The sequence below is a fragment of the Perca fluviatilis genome, chromosome 1 (genome assembly GCF_010015445.1).
Source record: "Perca fluviatilis chromosome 1, GENO_Pfluv_1.0, whole genome shotgun sequence".
NCBI lineage: Eukaryota > Metazoa > Chordata > Actinopteri > Perciformes > Percidae > Perca > Perca fluviatilis.
In genome coordinates this window covers 8,703,809-8,720,597 of record NC_053112.1, presented here as the reverse complement: position 1 = coordinate 8,720,597, position 16,789 = coordinate 8,703,809, and the positions used below count along the sequence as shown (strand labels likewise).

At 38.8% G+C, this 16,789-nt stretch overlaps 1 protein-coding gene across 1 annotated transcript; it reads right to left on the bottom strand.

Annotated features, from left to right (window-relative positions):
• Positions 1–6,501: 6,501 nt before the first annotated feature.
• Positions 6,502–15,731, bottom strand: si:ch211-69b7.6 (neuroblast differentiation-associated protein AHNAK). The gene is made up of 5 exons (XM_039811057.1): positions 15,594–15,731; positions 12,205–12,258; positions 11,939–12,059; positions 11,079–11,248; positions 6,502–10,719 (listed from the first exon to the last, which is right to left on the bottom strand). Exons 2-5 carry the CDS (start codon positions 12,205–12,207, stop codon positions 6,502–6,504), a joined length of 4,512 nt encoding a protein of 1,503 aa, XP_039666991.1. The 5' UTR covers positions 12,208–12,258; positions 15,594–15,731.
• Positions 15,732–16,789: the final 1,058 nt, after the last annotated feature.

Here is a 16,789-nt window from a genome sequence, read left to right as displayed (position 1 = left end):
AAGTCTCTTTTATATAGACCTTAGTGGTCCCCTAATACTGTATCTGAAGTCTCTTTTATATAGGCCTTAGTGGTCCCCTAATACTGTATCTGAAGTCTCTTTCCCGAAATTCAGCCTTGGTGCAGAATTACAGCCACTAGAGCCAGTCCCACAATGAGCTTTCCTTAGGATGTGCCATTTCTGTGTCTGTAGCTATTGAGGAGGAGAGAGGGGGGGGGGCAAGGTGGAGGGTGGGGGTGTGGCCTTGACCAACTGCCACTTTGCTCGTTTGAAAGCCATGATGTCTCTCTCTCTCATGAGCGGGCCAAATTCTCTGGGCGGGCAAAGCAGAGAAAGGGGAGGTAACCTTGCTCCTTATGACCTCATAAGAAGCAAGATTCCTGATTGGTCCATCTGAGCTTTCATTTTCTCAAAGGCAGAGCAGGATACCCAGGGCTCGGTTTACACCTATCACCATTTCAAGCCAATCTGGGACAATAGGCAGGCTGGGGGAACGCATATTAATGTTAAAAAACCTTATAAAGTGAAATTTTCATGCCATGGGACCTTTAAGTACGAATTTGAGTTACTTTACTTGAGTATTTCCATTTTATGCCACTTAGACTTCTACTCCACTACATCTCAAAGAGAAATATTGTACTTTGTACTACATTCATCTGATACTTTCAGTATATACTCTGATATATTTCAGATTTATATTAATAATACAAAATATTGAATCAACTAATAAATCATGACGCATTATTATAGGTTACGCTACCCAACAGTTTAAAGTAATTCATTTTAACTCCCCTTTTACCAGATGCATAGAATATAATAGTCTTCATTGTCATTGTACAAGTACAACGAAATGTGATGCAGTCTTATAAGTGTAAAACAGGTGAATAAATAAATATGAAAGAGCCTCTAAATGTCACTATATAAATATATAAAAGAGGTAGGTTTTAAAAAAGAAAAAAACAGACAGTGTCTGGGTTGAGATGGATCTTAGTACTGTATGTTCTGGGCTTTTTTTAGACAGCGGGTACTGTAAATATCATCCAGGTATGGAAGAGGGCAGCCAATGATCTTCTGGGCTGCCCCTCTCATCTTGATAGAATATTAAAGCAATACACGTTAATGCATCAATAATTATTATGCAGTAATATAATGTATATGATTCTGAAATGGCCCATTCTGCATCATGAGTACTTTTACTTTTTGTACTTTAAGTATATTTTGATGCTTATACTTTTGCACTTTACTTAAGTAACCATTTGAATGCAGGACTTTGACTTGTAACAGAGTATGTCTACACTGTAATACTGCTACTTTTAGTAAATTTAAGTAAAATATCTGAATAGTACTTCTTCCACCACTGAATGCACTCAAGTACTGTATACTTAAGTACACATTTGAGGTACTTTTCTTTCTATTTTGACTCCACTACAATTCAGAAGGAAATATTGTTCTTCTTACTTCACTACATTTATCTGCCATATTTAGTTACTAGTTACTTTACAAATTAAAAACAAAACACATAAGGAGCTTATAGAATATGTTTTTTTATAAATTAAACTACCCAATAGTTTATACAGTTTGAGTACAGCTGAAATGATTAGTCAATTAATTGATCAGTTGATTGACAAAAATGTATTGGCCACCATTTTGATAATCTTTTAAGTCATTTTTAAGCAAAAATGTCAAACTTTTATGGTTCCAGCAAAAACCGGCCATACATAAAAACTTACTTACTTACTTACTAAGGAAATACTTTAATTAAATGTATACCTAAAACATCTTGTACATTCTTTTCCTTTCAATAAAGCAGCAGAATATGAACCAGGAAACAAATACTGTACATATGTTTGTGTTTATTTTTCCGTACAATATAATAACAAAATGATATATGGTGCATCCAAACATATTTTAAAAGCTTAATGGTCACCAATTAAAATTGGTCAGTTTTTTATAGTTAAGTATATAAAGTCATCCTAAATAATTTCATGAAAATGTATTATATTATTGTGCAAAATTGTTGAAACAGAAACTCAACTTACTGTTGAAGCAAAATTTTTTATAAAAATTATATAAACTCAACTATATACATCCCCAATGAATATAAAATAAAGTGGGCGTTTCAAAAGTAAAGACATACAGTATAATATAAACATATGCAAAACTTTGGGTATTTTAACATTTAGTTGATAATATAAAACAAAAACGTTCATGCTTTGACCTTGTAATAGTACCCAAAAAAAATCCACAAATTTCCTCCTTGAGTTTCAACATCAACTTAACTTAAATGTAGATAGAAAGAATACCTACTTTTCATAACAAGTATTGAACAGTACATAGTACAAATTACAAAAATGTAATTTATATAAAACAAGTGCAGGAATGCTGCATTACAAAGCAATGAGATTGGCTTTATATACAAAAAACTTAACTACAAAAATGCATAAATTATACAATAAACAGACAACAGCTTAAGCCACAAGTCATACATAAACCCAATATAAAAAACACACTAAAAGAGACATTTTGTATCGGTTATGGACCTAATAGTGGTTTGAAACCTACATGAGGTTTGAGAAAAAGAAAGTTGACCCCCCTTTTTGGTCATCTCTTGGAACTTCAAGGTCAATGTTTCCTGATCGAAAACCAGCCCCCCCAAGTGTGTTATATTTGCGGTTTGGCATTCTTTGATCTTGTGCTTGGCTGGGAAAAACAGTGACATAGTATCCATCTGAACTGTCAGGGACTCTTGTTCTTGGATTTTGTGTCAAACGTGCTTTAGATTCCTGCTGCATTGCTCCGTGATGCCTTGAATACATATCCACATCACCAGGAAGCATTGTTCTGGTGTGTCTGGGGTCCCTCATGTCGATAACACCCGACGGGGAGATCACCTTTCCGTAGTTATGTGGTGCCTGGAAGCCCAGTTTTGTACCCCTGGCTTTAGGCACATGCTCCTTTTCTGTGAAATCATCAATGTTGAGATCTGAATGGTCGTAATGAATGCTGTGGCCAAAACCAGCATCCACCTGAGGGTAGCTGGACCTTATTTTGGTCCTAGATGACTGTCCATTAGTGTGATGAAGTCTAACATCTCCATCTACGTCCATGACAGGCATTCTCATGTTTACACCTGGGATATCTGATCTGTGATTTGAATAAGAAGGTACTCTGAAATTTTGTGAAGGATCATCAATGTTAAGATCTGGAGATTTAAGATGCAGCTGTGGCACTTTGGGCATTTTTGGAGCACTAACATTTGGACCCGTAAAATCACCCTCCAACTGTGGTTGTTTCATATTCAGTTTTGCATTTGGAGGAGAAAAATCTAGATTTGTTGGTCTCAGAGATGTATCAAAGTCAATATCATACCCTGCCCTGTTTAGGTCTGGGCCTCCCAACTGAGGCAGCTTGAAAGAAGGGACATTGAATTTCCTGTCTGCCAAATCAAAATCAGTCTGAGGACCATGGATGTTTCCTGAGGGAACATTTATGCCAACCTCTGGGCTTCTTATTCCTCCTTTGACATTAGGGGCAGTAAAGTTCATGTCAGGTCGTCCTATGTTACCATTTATTCCTAGATCTGGACTTTTTGCATTGAGGTCTAGCTTGGGACCTTTGAAACTGGCATCAGGCAAATCTAAGTCTGGCATTCTCATACTAGGGCCTTTCAGTTTAGGTCCTGAAAGATTCATGTCTGGTATTTTTGCCTTAGGTCCAGAGAGACTGAGGTCTGGTGTATTTAAACTTGGCATTTTAAGGTCCATTTTGGGAGCATCAATTGCACCTTTCAATTTTGGAGCTTTGACATTAAAATCTGGAGTTTTTAGGTCAGAATTGAAGTCATAGTTTGGGCCATCTAACTTTGGACTGGAAAACCCCACATCGGGCATTTTCAAATGTGGCTTTTTAATATTTCCCGATGGGCTGCCAAAATCAACACCTTTCGGCCCTTTGAGGTTAATGTTGGGTGCATTCATGTCAATATCTGGGCCATCAAAGTTCCCATCAATCTCAGGTCCTTTGAGGTTTGGGACGCTAAATTTAGGCATTTTCATTTTGGGCATTTTAAATTTTGCTTTGGGTGAACCAATGTTGACATCTGGAGTGTTCACATCTAACTTGGGAGCTTTAAGGTTCATGTTTGGTAAGTCCAAGTCAGGGGCATCAAATCCACCCTTTATCTTTGGAGCTTTCAGACTTAGATCTGGTGAATCAATGTCCATATTTGGTCCCTTTGGTAATGTACCTGAAAGGTTCAATTTAGGCATTTTCAATTTGCCGGAGGGAGCATTAACATCCCAGTCTGGAGCATGAAGCTCTGGCATTTTCAGTTTACCTGATGGCATGTCTAAGTTGAGCTTTGGGGTATTAAGGTCTAGTTTGGGGCTTTTAAGATCAACCTTGGGCATGTTTATGTCTGGTGCATTTAAACCACCACTAAGATTGGGACCAGATACATCTAGATCAGGGGTTTTGAGGCCCAGGTTAGGACCACCTAACTCTGGACCAGAAAATCCCATATCAGGCAAGTTCAAATTTGGCTTTTTGAATTTTCCTGATGGACCAGAAACATCTAAATCTGGCATTCCGACATCAGCTTTAGGACCTTTGAGGTTGACATTGGGTACATTTACACCAACATCAGGTCTATCCAAATTTCCGTCAATCTTAGGTCCTTTTAGTCTTGGGACGCTAAATTTAGGCATTGTGAATTTGGGCATTTTGAATTTTCCTTTGTGTGAACCAATGTTGACATCTGGAGTGTTCACATCTAACTTGGGAGCTTTAAGGTTCATGTTTGGTAAGTCCAAGTCAGGGGCATCAAATCCACCCTTTATCTTTGGAGCTTTCAGATTCAGATCTGGTGAATCAATGTCCATATTTGGTCCCTTTGGTAATGTACCTGAAAGGTTTAATTTTGGCATTTTCAATTTGCCTGAGGGAGCATTAATATCCCAGTCTGGAGCATGAAGCTCTGGCATTTCCAGTTTACCTGATGGCATGTCTAAATTGAGATTTGGGGTATTAAGGTCTAGTTTGGGGCTTTTAAGATCAACCTTGGGCATGTTTATGTCTGGTGCATTTAAACCACCACTAAGATTGGGACCAGATACATCTAGATCAGGGGTTTTGAGGCCCAGGTTAGGACCATTTAACTTTCGGCCAGAAAACCCAAAGTCAGGCAAGTTCAAATTTGGCTTTTTGAATTTTCCCGATGGACCAGAAAGATCAAAATCTGGCATTCCGACATCAGCTTTAGGACCTTTGAGGTTGACATTGGGTACATTTACATCAACATCAGGTACATCCAAGTTTCCATCAATCTCAGGTCCTTTTAGGCTTGGGACGCTAAATTTAGGCATTTTCATTTTGGGCATTTTAAATTTTGCTTTGGGTGAACCAATGTTGACATCTGGAGTGTTCACATCTAACTTGGGAGCTTTAAGGTTCATGTTTGGTAAGTCCAAGTCAGGGGCATCAAATCCACCCTTTATCTTTGGAGCTTTCAGACTCAGATCTGGTGAATCAATGTCCATATTTGGTCCCTTTGGTAATGTACCTGAAAGGTTCAATTTAGGCATTTTCAATTTGCCAGAGGGAGCATTAACATCCCAGTCTGGAGCATGAAGCTCTGGCATTTTCAGTTTACCTGATGGCATGCCTAAGTTGAGCTTTGGGGTATTAAGGTCTAGTTTGGGGCTTTTAAGATCGACCTTGGGCATGTTTATGTCTGGTGCATTTATTCCACCACTAAGATTGGGACCAGATACATCTAAATCAGGTGTTTTGAGGCCCAGGTTAGGGCCATTTAACTTTGGACCAGAAAACCCTATATCAGGCAAGTTCAAATTTGGCTTTTTTAATTTTCCTGATGGACCAGAAACATCAAAATCTGGCATTCCGACATCAGCTTTAGGACCTTTGAGGTTGACATTGGGTACATTTACATCAACATCAGGCCTATCCAAATTTCCGTCAATATGAGGTCCTTTCAGTCTTGGGACACTAAATTTAGGCATTGTGAATTTGGGCATTTTGAATTTTCCTTTGTGTGAACCAATGTTGACATCTGGAGTGTTCACATCTAACTTGGGAGCTTTAAGGTTCATGTTTGGTAAGTCCAAGTCAGGGGCATCAAATCCACCCTTTATCTTTGGAGCTTTCAGACTCAGATCTCGTGAATCAATGTCCATATTTGGTCCCTTTGGTAATGTACCTGAAAGGTTTAATTTAGGCATTTTCAATTTGCCTGAGGGAGCATTAACATCCCAGTCTGGAGCATGAAGCTCTGGCATTTCAGTTTACCTGATGGCATGCCTAAGTTGAGCTTTGGGGTATTAAGGTCTAGTTTGGGGCTTTTAAGATCGAACTTGGGCATGTTTATGTCTGGTGCATTTATTCCACCACTAAGATTGGGACTAGATACATCTAAATCAGGTGTTTTGAGGCCCAGGTTAGGGCCATTTAACTTTGGACCAGAAAACCCAAAATCAGGCAAGTTCAAATTTGGCTTTTTAATTTTCCTGATGGACCAGAAATATCAAAATCTGGCATTCCCACTTCAGCTTTAGGACCTTTAAGGTTAACATTGGGTACATTTACATCAAGATCGGCGGGCCTATCCAAGTTTCCATCAATATGAGGTCCTTTCAGTCTTGGGACACTAAATTTAGGCATTGTGAATTTGGGCATTTTGAATTTTCCTTTGTGTGAACCAATGTTGACATCTGGAGTGTTCACATCTAACTTGGGAGCTTTAAGGTTCATGTTTGGTAAGTCCAAGTCAGGGGCATCAAATCCACCCTTTATCTTTGGAGCTTTCAGACTCAGATCTGGTGAATCAATGTCCATATTTGGTCCCTTTGGTAATGTACCTGAAAGGTTTAATTTTGGCATTTTCAATTTGCCTGAGGGAGCATTGACATCCCAGTCTGGAGCATGAAGCTCTGGCATTTCCAGTTTACCTGATGGCATGTCTAAGTTGAGCTTTGGGGTATTAAGGTCTAGTTTGGGGCTTTTGAGATCAAACTTGGGCATGTTAATGTCTGGTGCATTTATTCCACCATGGAGATTGGGACTAGATACATCTAGATCAGGTGTTTTGAGGCCCAGGTTGGGGCCATGTAACTTTGGACCAGAAAGTCCAAAATCAGGCAGGTTGAAGTTTGGCTTTTTCAATTTACCTGAAGGACCAGAAATATCAAAATCTGGCTTTCCCACTTCAGCTTTAGGACCTTTAAGATTAACATTTGGTACAGTTACATCAAGATCTGGGCCATCCAAGTTTCCATCAATCTCAGGTCCTTTCAGTTTTGGTTGATTAAATTTAGGCATTTTCATTTTAGGCATTTTAAATTTTGCTTTTGGTGAACTAATGTTGACATCTGGAGTGTTCACATCTAACTTGGGAGCTTTAAGGTTCATGTTTGGTAAGTCCAAGTCAGGGGCATCAAATCCACCCTTTATCTTTGGAGCTTTCAGACTCAGATCTGGTGAATCAATGTCCATATTTGGTCCCTTTGGTAATGTACCTGAAAGGTTTAATTTTGGCATTTTCAATTTGCCTGAGGGAGCATTGACATCCCAGTCTGGAGCATGAAGCTCTGGCATTTCCAGTTTACCTGATGGCATGTCTAAGTTGAGCTTTGGGGTATTAAGGTCTAGTTTGGGGCTTTTGAGATCAAACTTGGGCATGTTTATGTCTGGTGCATTTATTCCACCATGGAGATTGGGACTAGATACATCTAGATCAGGTGTTTTGAGGCCCAGGTTGGGGCCATGTAACTTTGGACCAGAAAGTCCAAAATCAGGCAGGTTGAAGTTTGGCTTTTTCAATTTACCTGAAGGACCAGAAATATCAAAATCTGGCTTTCCCACTTCAGCTTTAGGACCTTTAAGATTAACATTTGGTACAGTTACATCAAGATCTGGGCCATCCAAGTTTCCATCAATCTCAGGTCCTTTCAGTTTTGGTTGATTAAATTTAGGCATTTTCATTTTAGGCATTTTAAATTTTGCTTTTGGTGAACCAATGTTGACATCTGGAGTGTTCACATCTAACTTGGGAGCTTTAAGGTTCATGTTTGGTAAGTCCAAGTCAGGGGCATCAAATCCACCCTTTATCTTTGGAGCTTTCAGACTCAGATCTGGTGAATCAATGTCCATATTTGGTCCCTTTGGTAATGTACCTGAAAGGTTTAATTTTGGCATTTTCAATTTGCCGGAGGGAGCATTGACATCCCAGTCTGGAGCATGAAGCTCTGGCATTTCCAGTTTACCTGATGGCATGTTTAAGTTGAGCTTTGGGGTATTAAGGTCTAGTTTGGGGCTTTTGAGATCAAACGTGGGCATGTTTATGTCTGGTGCATTTATTCCACCATGGAGATTGGGACTAGATACATCTAGATCAGGTGTTTTGAGGCCCAGGTTGGGGCCATGTAACTTTGGACCAGAAAGTCCAAAATCAGGCAGGTTGAAGTTTGGCTTTTTCAATTTACCTGAAGGACCAGAAATATCAAAATCTGGCTTTCCCACTTCAGCTTTAGGACCTTTAAGATTAACATTTGGTACAGTTACATCAAGATCTGGGCCATCCAAGTTTCCATCAATCTCAGGTCCTTTCAGTTTTGGTTGATTAAATTTAGGCATTTTCATTTTAGGCATTTTAAATTTTGCTTTGGGTGAACCAATGTTGACATCTGGAGTATTCACATCTAACTTGGGAGCTTTAAGGTTCATGTTTGGTAAGTCCAAGTCAGGGGCATCAAATCCACCCTTTATCTTTGGAGCTTTCAGACTCAGATCTGGTGAATTCAGATTTGTGTTTATGTCCATATGTCCATTTGGTTTATTAAGGTCCATCTTGGGCAAATTTAAATCTGGGGAACCAATATCACCTTTAAATTTAGGGGCGGAGAGATCAAAGTCAGGAGTCTTTAGATCACCATCAAGCCCTTTCAGCTTTGGTCCTGACAGTCCAAAATCTGGCATTTTAAAACCTGGCATTGAGAATCTTCCTTTGGGTGAACCAATGTTTAAATCTGGAGAGTGGAGGTCTAAATCTGGAGCTTTAAGATCCACTTCAGGAGCATTTATGCCTTTTATCTTAGGGGATTTCAGAGCTAGTTCGGGTGTTTTCATCCCTGCATTGATATCTACATCTTTTTTCTTTGGTAATGCGCCAAAGAGTTTGAATTTTGGCCGTTTAGGCTTGCCAGAGGGAGCTTCTGCATCAATGCCTAATTTACCAGAAGGCATATTAACATCCACATCAGGACTATTAAGGTCTACCTTTGGAGCTTTGAGATCACCACCAGGCAAATTGATGCCCCTCCCTTTAAACTTGGGAGCGGATACATCCATGCCTGGATTTTTTAAATCATATTCAAGGCCTTTAACTTTAGGCCCAGATAGACCAAAACCTGGCATTTTGAGCTTTTCAGATGGGCTTGGAAAGTCAAAGTCACTTGAGGGGACATTCATGTCAACATATGGATCTGCAATTCTAGCTTTGAGATCTGGCGCTGCCAATCGCACATCTGGTCCCACATCTGGTCCCTCTCCATTAAAACTGGGAACTTGAATGCCTGGTAAATCGAATTTGGGCATTTCAAACGAAGGAGCTTTGTATTTTCCAGTTGGAGAGCCAATGGCTAACTTTGGTCCTTTTAGGTCAACTTTGGGTAGATTTGCATTAGGTCCATGAATTCCACCTTTTATCTTTGGTGTTTCAAGACTTAGGTCAGGTGTTTTACCATCAGCTTCACCTTTGCCTGAGAACCCAAATTTGGGCATAGTCAATTTACCAGATGGGGCATCAAGATTTAAATCCGGAGATTTAAGATCAATCTTTGGTTTCTTAAATGGCACTTTGACTTTCCCTGAAGGCATGTCAATGTCCGGCCTATGTATATCAAGTTGTGATACATCAACACCTGGCATTTCTAGGTCCAAGTCAGGAGATCCTCCAGACAGCCTAAGCTTGGGTGACTCTACATAACCGGTAGGATTGTCCACATTTAGATGTGGGTTTTTCAGTCTCTTGGAATACTTGAGACCGAGTTTACCTGAGGGAACATCTGGGGTTCCTACATCTGGGGTCTGGACACCAGTGTCAAAGGATGGACCAGTGATATTTCCCCCCTTAAGGTTTATCCCAATGTCAGGGGTAGTAACACCTGAACTTTTTAAGTCCATACCCATTTCTGGAGCTCTAAAAGTCCCATTGCTTTCCAGCCCAATTTGAGTTCTTTCAAGATATGGCATTGTCAAGTCAATTGACGGACTATCAGTGTTTGGCAGTCGTATACCAGCTGTAGTGTTTGGACCCTCTGGTAATGTTTTGGACAGATGGAAGTCTGGAGCATTAAATTGTGGACTCCTAGCATTCACTTTCAGTCTTGGTACCTGAGCTCCACTTAGAGAAGTCCTATTCAACCCAAGACCCATAGGTGGAAGGTTCAGATTGCTGTCATATGATAATTCTCCGGCATCAACGTCTGTGGCCACAGTCTTCTTCTTTTGACTTTCAATTCCAAAGTCAACTCCAAGGCGAGGCAACCCCATGTTGTGCTTTAGGTTGACCTTCGATGAGCCTGGTACAGTTGACTTGGGAGTAACCTCCTTGTTCACAGAGCCCTCCTTGGCACCGTGCAAGTCATCTTTCATAAACTTCTTGATTTTGGCATTGTAGAGTTTGCTGTAGGAATCGTTCAGCATCTAGAATTATAAACCACAACTTAGTTATTTGAATGTAACTATAATATTTCCATTAAGGTAACTATTCTCTTGTGGGGTGGAGATCAATTTTAGCATTGTTTCCATGATTTAATGTAATGCAAATTGCGGCACAAAAAATTCTCTTAGTTAAACATTTAAGAATTAATGCCCTTTAAATTACACAAAACAAAGCAAGAACTTTTGTTCTGGTATAACCTGCTGTATTAAAACCTTGAGCAGAACATCAGAACATTTCAACAAATGTGAGATGTGACGTGGACCACTGCTGCATGAAGGTACAAGAAAATGATTAATTAACTAATTCAGTAATTCCTTGATAATATATTTACTCCACCTACCGTCTCAGGACTCTTGGTACACTGGTCCAAATTTCCAAGACTCTTGCTCATGTTGTTCCTGGTGAGAACATGGACCTTGGCATCAAACGGCTCCATCATCTTCAGTACTTTCAAAACCTCTGCTTTTGAAAGTTGATCAAAGTTGATTGTTGCCCCCAAAAGTTCATCCCCTGAAAAAGAGGAATCAAGTGTATGCATAAAACAGTAGCTTGTTCCAGATTAAAGGCTGAATAATCCATTTAACAATCACTCATGGGCGCAAATCATAATGTATGAAAGGGTAGACTAAGACTCAAAACCCTAAACCTGGCACTTTCAATATCAGGGCAATGGAGATTGGGTTTTGTCTCAAATAATCTTTAAACTTTGATTCATCAGCAAATCTTTAGAAAAGAACTGCTATGCTGTTTTTCGACCACAGTTCATTTTACATACATTTACACTGAGTGAGCAGAAAAATATGCAATCCATTACAATTGGGCTGAATATTGAAAGGTGTGTCTATAATTCTTTACACTTAATTTACATAAATGAAGGAGCAGAAATGTTAGAGAAAACTTTTTTTGCCAATCAAAAAAACTAAACTATAGCCCAAAAAAAACACCATACAGCTCAATAAGAAAATAATTGAAGTGCTGGACTCAACAAAAACTGCACATCTAATTATCTCCTGCTCACTTAGTCTAAAGCATTAAGGGTTAACACAACCTTTGATATGAGTCAAATGCACATTAATTTCCTTGAATTTCGAAAGCGTGTTCTTGTAGGGAACAACTGTTTAAACTCTTAAAGGCAAGACGGAAAACATTTAAAAGCAATACAGGGGAAAAAAGCTTTAGCAGCTAGCCAAAGGGTCATACCTTCTCTCAGTCCCTGATTGGCTGAGGACTTGTTGTCAATGCTGGAAACGACCAGTCCTCCGTCATCTGATTGGTCCAGGATCAGGGAATCGGAGAGACTCCTTCCCCTGCGGTGTGACGGCTGCAAACAAAGACATTTCATAAAGCGTTTAAAACAGAAGCACACCTCAACAGCCTTGAGCTTTGAGAAGCAACATACATCAGATATTTAACTATTATAGAATGTTTTAAACACAGAACTAAAACAATATATGGATGTTTCGTACCATGATCCTTGTGTCTTTGTCACAGTGGCATTGCAAAATCCCGTTTGATTAAACCTATAGAAGAAAAGAAAATGTTCAGTAAATAGATTTACAGCAGTTCTTTACACGTGTGACATACTGGACAGTGCAGCTTCTGAGATACTGTATGTTTCTAACATGTTAAAGCTTAGAAAACAAAGCAGCAGGAACATCAATGGAACAGATGAACCGGGAGAATCAAACGTTCGTCTACTGATTGGAGCTAGTTTTCTTATTTTACAGCTAAACAGTAACTCAAACATGTTTCTGAAAACATTCAAGGCGAGCAATAGGCAATGCAGTAACAGAATCTGGATTCATATTTCATGAGCAGTGATTGACACTGCGTTAGAGACTCCTCGGCTCTGATTGGTTGTTTTCCTTATGCCATTAGGAGCTCTAGGAGGAGGCAAAGGAACATGATTGTTTTTCAGAGATGATCTGATTCATGTAGGACTGTCAGGATATAGTGAAAGTTTGAGCAAATATGACAAAAAGTTATTTTTTATAAAAGTTATCAACAGTAGCTTTAACCACTGAGGTAAAGGAAGACTACATAAGAAGTTTGTTCAGAGAAGTGCTGCAAATGCGGAAGTGCATTAAACGTGAATTCTATCTGAATTCCAGCAGGGGGCGACACATGCAGTTGCAAAAGGAGGTCGGTTTGTGTAGAAGTCTATGAAAAAGTGACCCACTTCTCACTTGATTTATTACTCAGTAAACATTTTCATAATGAGTTTATGGTCTCAATCGCTAGTTTTCAGTCTTCTGCAACACAGAAAGATGTTCTTTTTTTTAATTAGGGTCTCGTTGATTTTAAAATCAGCGATAAAGCAGGGGGTGTTTTAGGGCGTGGCCATGATGTGATTGCCAGTGAAAGTGTGTAACGTAACGTAGAGGGTAAGCAGCTCCTCCCTCACTCCTCCCTCTCGTCTAAAATCGCCACATCCGCAACCAGGATGGCTGCGCTGTAACTGCAAACTCAACGACGGATAGCAGATCTCCATAAACCAATGGGTGACGTCAAACATGCACTGTCCATTAATGTACAGTCTATGTTGACAGCACATAAATGCACCACTTTGGCAAACACAGTTTTAACTGCATTTCTAAGCAGACCTTTGAAAGGAGGGAACAAGAAATACAAGAACATAAAAAAACCTTTGGGTGGGGCAAATCCACTTGGCCAACTTAATATATTTTATGCATGGGAGACACTGTGTTTTATTTTATTACAGCTGTGAGAACAAATGAAAAAGCGCAAGGGTATGCTTTTACAAAGCAATGTTTTGACAGCAGAAAAAGACTATTGAAAAATGCACATTGTTTCATAAAAATTCATATCGATACCCATTTTTCAATTCAAAAGTTTTTTTTTTATATATATATTTGCAGTCATTAAAGTATTTTTTAATCCCGTTTTTGTTGACTTTTTACATGTTATCTCAGTATATCAACAGTTAATTCAGACCATGATAAATACTCAAATTCTCATATGAGCACATCCCCTGGGAGACACTTTATTTTACTGAATTCTTCCGTTACATTTAAGCCATTGCCAAATGAGTTGCTCCAAAGCTAATTAAGACTATCAGCTCCACACAACTCTCTCTGGATTTCTCACTGTGGCTATGTTCAGGAGATTGTGTCATCCGGCGACTTTCGCGCGCAGAAACTCGAGTGAAGATAAGAAGGCTTGTATCATGTGGACGCGCCAACAGTTTTGTTGTCATTACTTTGAATTCCTCATGGGGACGGCAGAAACTACGCAAAATAAGCAGCACAGAACACTTTGACTGTACACGACTGTGGGTGAGTGATAGCCAGGTAACTCGCTCATCGTTCAGGTATTTGAGGTTTGGCCTTGAGGAACACCAATAACAGGTTTATCGAGAGTTTCTTGAACAAATGTTCTTTTTTTGGGGTGTTTCCTTTTTGTAAGCAGACAAAGTCATAAGTGACCACACCCACTGCGTTGTAGTATCGAAGTAAGAGCGCTGGCAGCCCTCCAGTGAATCCAGACACACTATGTTCTTTCCAGATCGTGTGAAATGATGTGCAAAGATACGCTGGATGGATGGAACTAGGATTTTTTTTCCACACAAACACCTAACTGCAGTTTTAACATAACACTTCAAAATAAAAATGTGTAAATTAAACGGTCATGTAAAATTTAATATGTATGATTTTAAAAACTGCTGAATTTTGACCCCACTTCAGTGTGCCATTATAGCAACAAATATTCAATGTGTTTAGGCAATAATGACTTCATAAATACTACAATAACTATCGCAGGATTATCTCAATATCAATGTGACTACAGAATTCAAAATTACATGGCAGAAAGTAAAAATTACGTTCAATTTGAAGTAAAAAAAAATAAGAAGAATTTTTCAGGCATTTAAGATGTCAAACTGGGAAGGATTTTGATAACATTTTACTCAACATTCACATAACTGTGAACCACAAAACCCCAAAAGTTGTTATGATACAATTATAGAAAAATACACAAAAATCAATCAAAACCCTAAATATGAGGTGTTAAAATGGTCCTATATTTAAAAAAAAGAAGTGTAGTTTTAATGTTTAGAAAACTTTATCAGTCTGTAGTTTTGCATCAGGTGTCCTGCACGTCTTTAACAAAATCTGCCTCCACATTTAATGTGTGAAACCAAATACTAACATCAATCACATTATTGGCATTTAGTTAGTATTACACACGGCTCTAAATAGATTCTGAGCAAAGGCGTCAGCTGATTTACTACTTAAGAAGTTAAATATTACACATTTTACAGGTAAGCCAAAGTGCACCCGCCTGCAGTTATAAAAGTTAAAAAACATGTTCAGAAAGTAGAGGCTGAATGCACAATAGAGCTTGCACTCAATTAAAATAAAATGTGTTTTGACGACAATAAATGGTAAGCAATCAGCACATGTGTAATTTGGTGGCAGCAGAAGATTTGTAGTTTGTAATAATAAGAGGGTAAACACTTTAAGGTGCAGACCAACTGACAGAACTGACATGACTTTTTATATGAAGCATGATTTGTTCTGTTTTTTTAGATGCATTTAATGATAAGACTGTTGATTGAAGTGATTAAAGGTGAGTTGAAGAACAGCAAGTTCAAAATGAACTGAAGAAGAATCATTGTGACTGCTGGTTGAACATGATGCACATGCATATGAGTTGATAAAAACAAACTGTAAAACAAACTGTAACAAAAAAAAAGACCTGTATAACAATTTCTCAAAGTAGTCAAGATGAACACTTGACAGAAACTACCTATCACCTGAAACTGAAACACTGTCACCCAAAACTTGCCACCTTAAGGACCAAGCACCACACAGGAAAATGAATGAGTGAAACTGACCTCAGGGTCCATCAGGCAGGTGTTTTGGCCTCCGAGTTGTTGAAGTTGTGTCAAACTGTGTGCAAACAGAGTCATGAGTCCGACTGTTTGCTCTGCAGGCTGGGACTGACGAGAGGAGCTGCAGGCAGGTCAACGACTACTTCACCTGAAGCAGACAAACAGGTTACACATTTAAAAGTCCTGCCTCTGTTAGCTGTTAACATTCATACACAAACACACATACACACCACACGCCCTCGTGCAAACACCCTGATGACCACACACCTGCGGCTCACATGCACATGCACACAAACGCACACGACAGCAGACGAAAGTACAACTCGAATGTCTGGCCCGCTTTTTCTTATACACACACACACACACACAACACATCTGTTCCCAGAGTCTACACACACACACACACACACACACACACACACACACACACACACACACACAGTAAAAGTGCAAAAGTATTAGCTTCAAACTGTCCTTAAAAGGCAAAATTGTCCATTTTGGAATCATACGTATTATATTAAATCTCTTCCAATTTTCTTAGTTTTCTTCGTGTTTATATCTTGTGTTGTATGTAGTTTTCGCTTTGTTTTATCTTGTTGTGTGATGTTACTGTAAATGAGGGCAACCTATTTGAAATTTGAGTTTAAATAAAGGTTTGATATTGGATTATAATCAGAATCTGAATTTATACTGATCCCCTCAGGGTCATTGTTAAGTTGCAGCTCCTCACAGTCATAAGTGTATAAAGTAGCAAAGTGCAAGACATTTTAAGTAAAGTAAGATTAGGTTAAACACATTATGTTGCTATAACAATGCAATGTACAAATGTTATTATTGATGCATTATAGTGTTCATTGCTTTAATGTTGCAGCTAGTGAACATGGGGCTGATTATAATTCCTTGACATACTGCTGGGTATCCTAATCTATTTGTATAATAATACATCATAATGATTATTTGAGTTATATTTTGCATTAATAAGCTGAATCTGCAGAGTAACTAAAGCGGTCACATAAATGCAGTGAAGTTAAAAAAGAAAACCTTTCCCTCAGAATAACTGGAGTAGTATAAAGCAGCATCAAAGTGGAGTATTAAAAATGTGTTATTATAATTAAAGTAAAAGTGCCTCGAACTTGGACTTGTGTAAAAGTACTTAGCTACGTTGCACCACCGACACACGCACACAAACAATCACACAC

Bases quoted from the DNA above. Each gene is read 5' to 3' on its own strand.
- si:ch211-69b7.6 (XM_039811057.1), bottom strand. The intron at 11,249-11,938 runs GTATGACCCTTT...CCTCTTTTTCAG, and splicing joins CAATCAGGGACTGAGAGAAG to GGGATGAACTTTTGGGGGCA. The intron at 10,720-11,078 runs GTAGGTGGAGTA...TTATAATTCTAG, and splicing joins GTACCAAGAGTCCTGAGACG to ATGCTGAACGATTCCTACAG.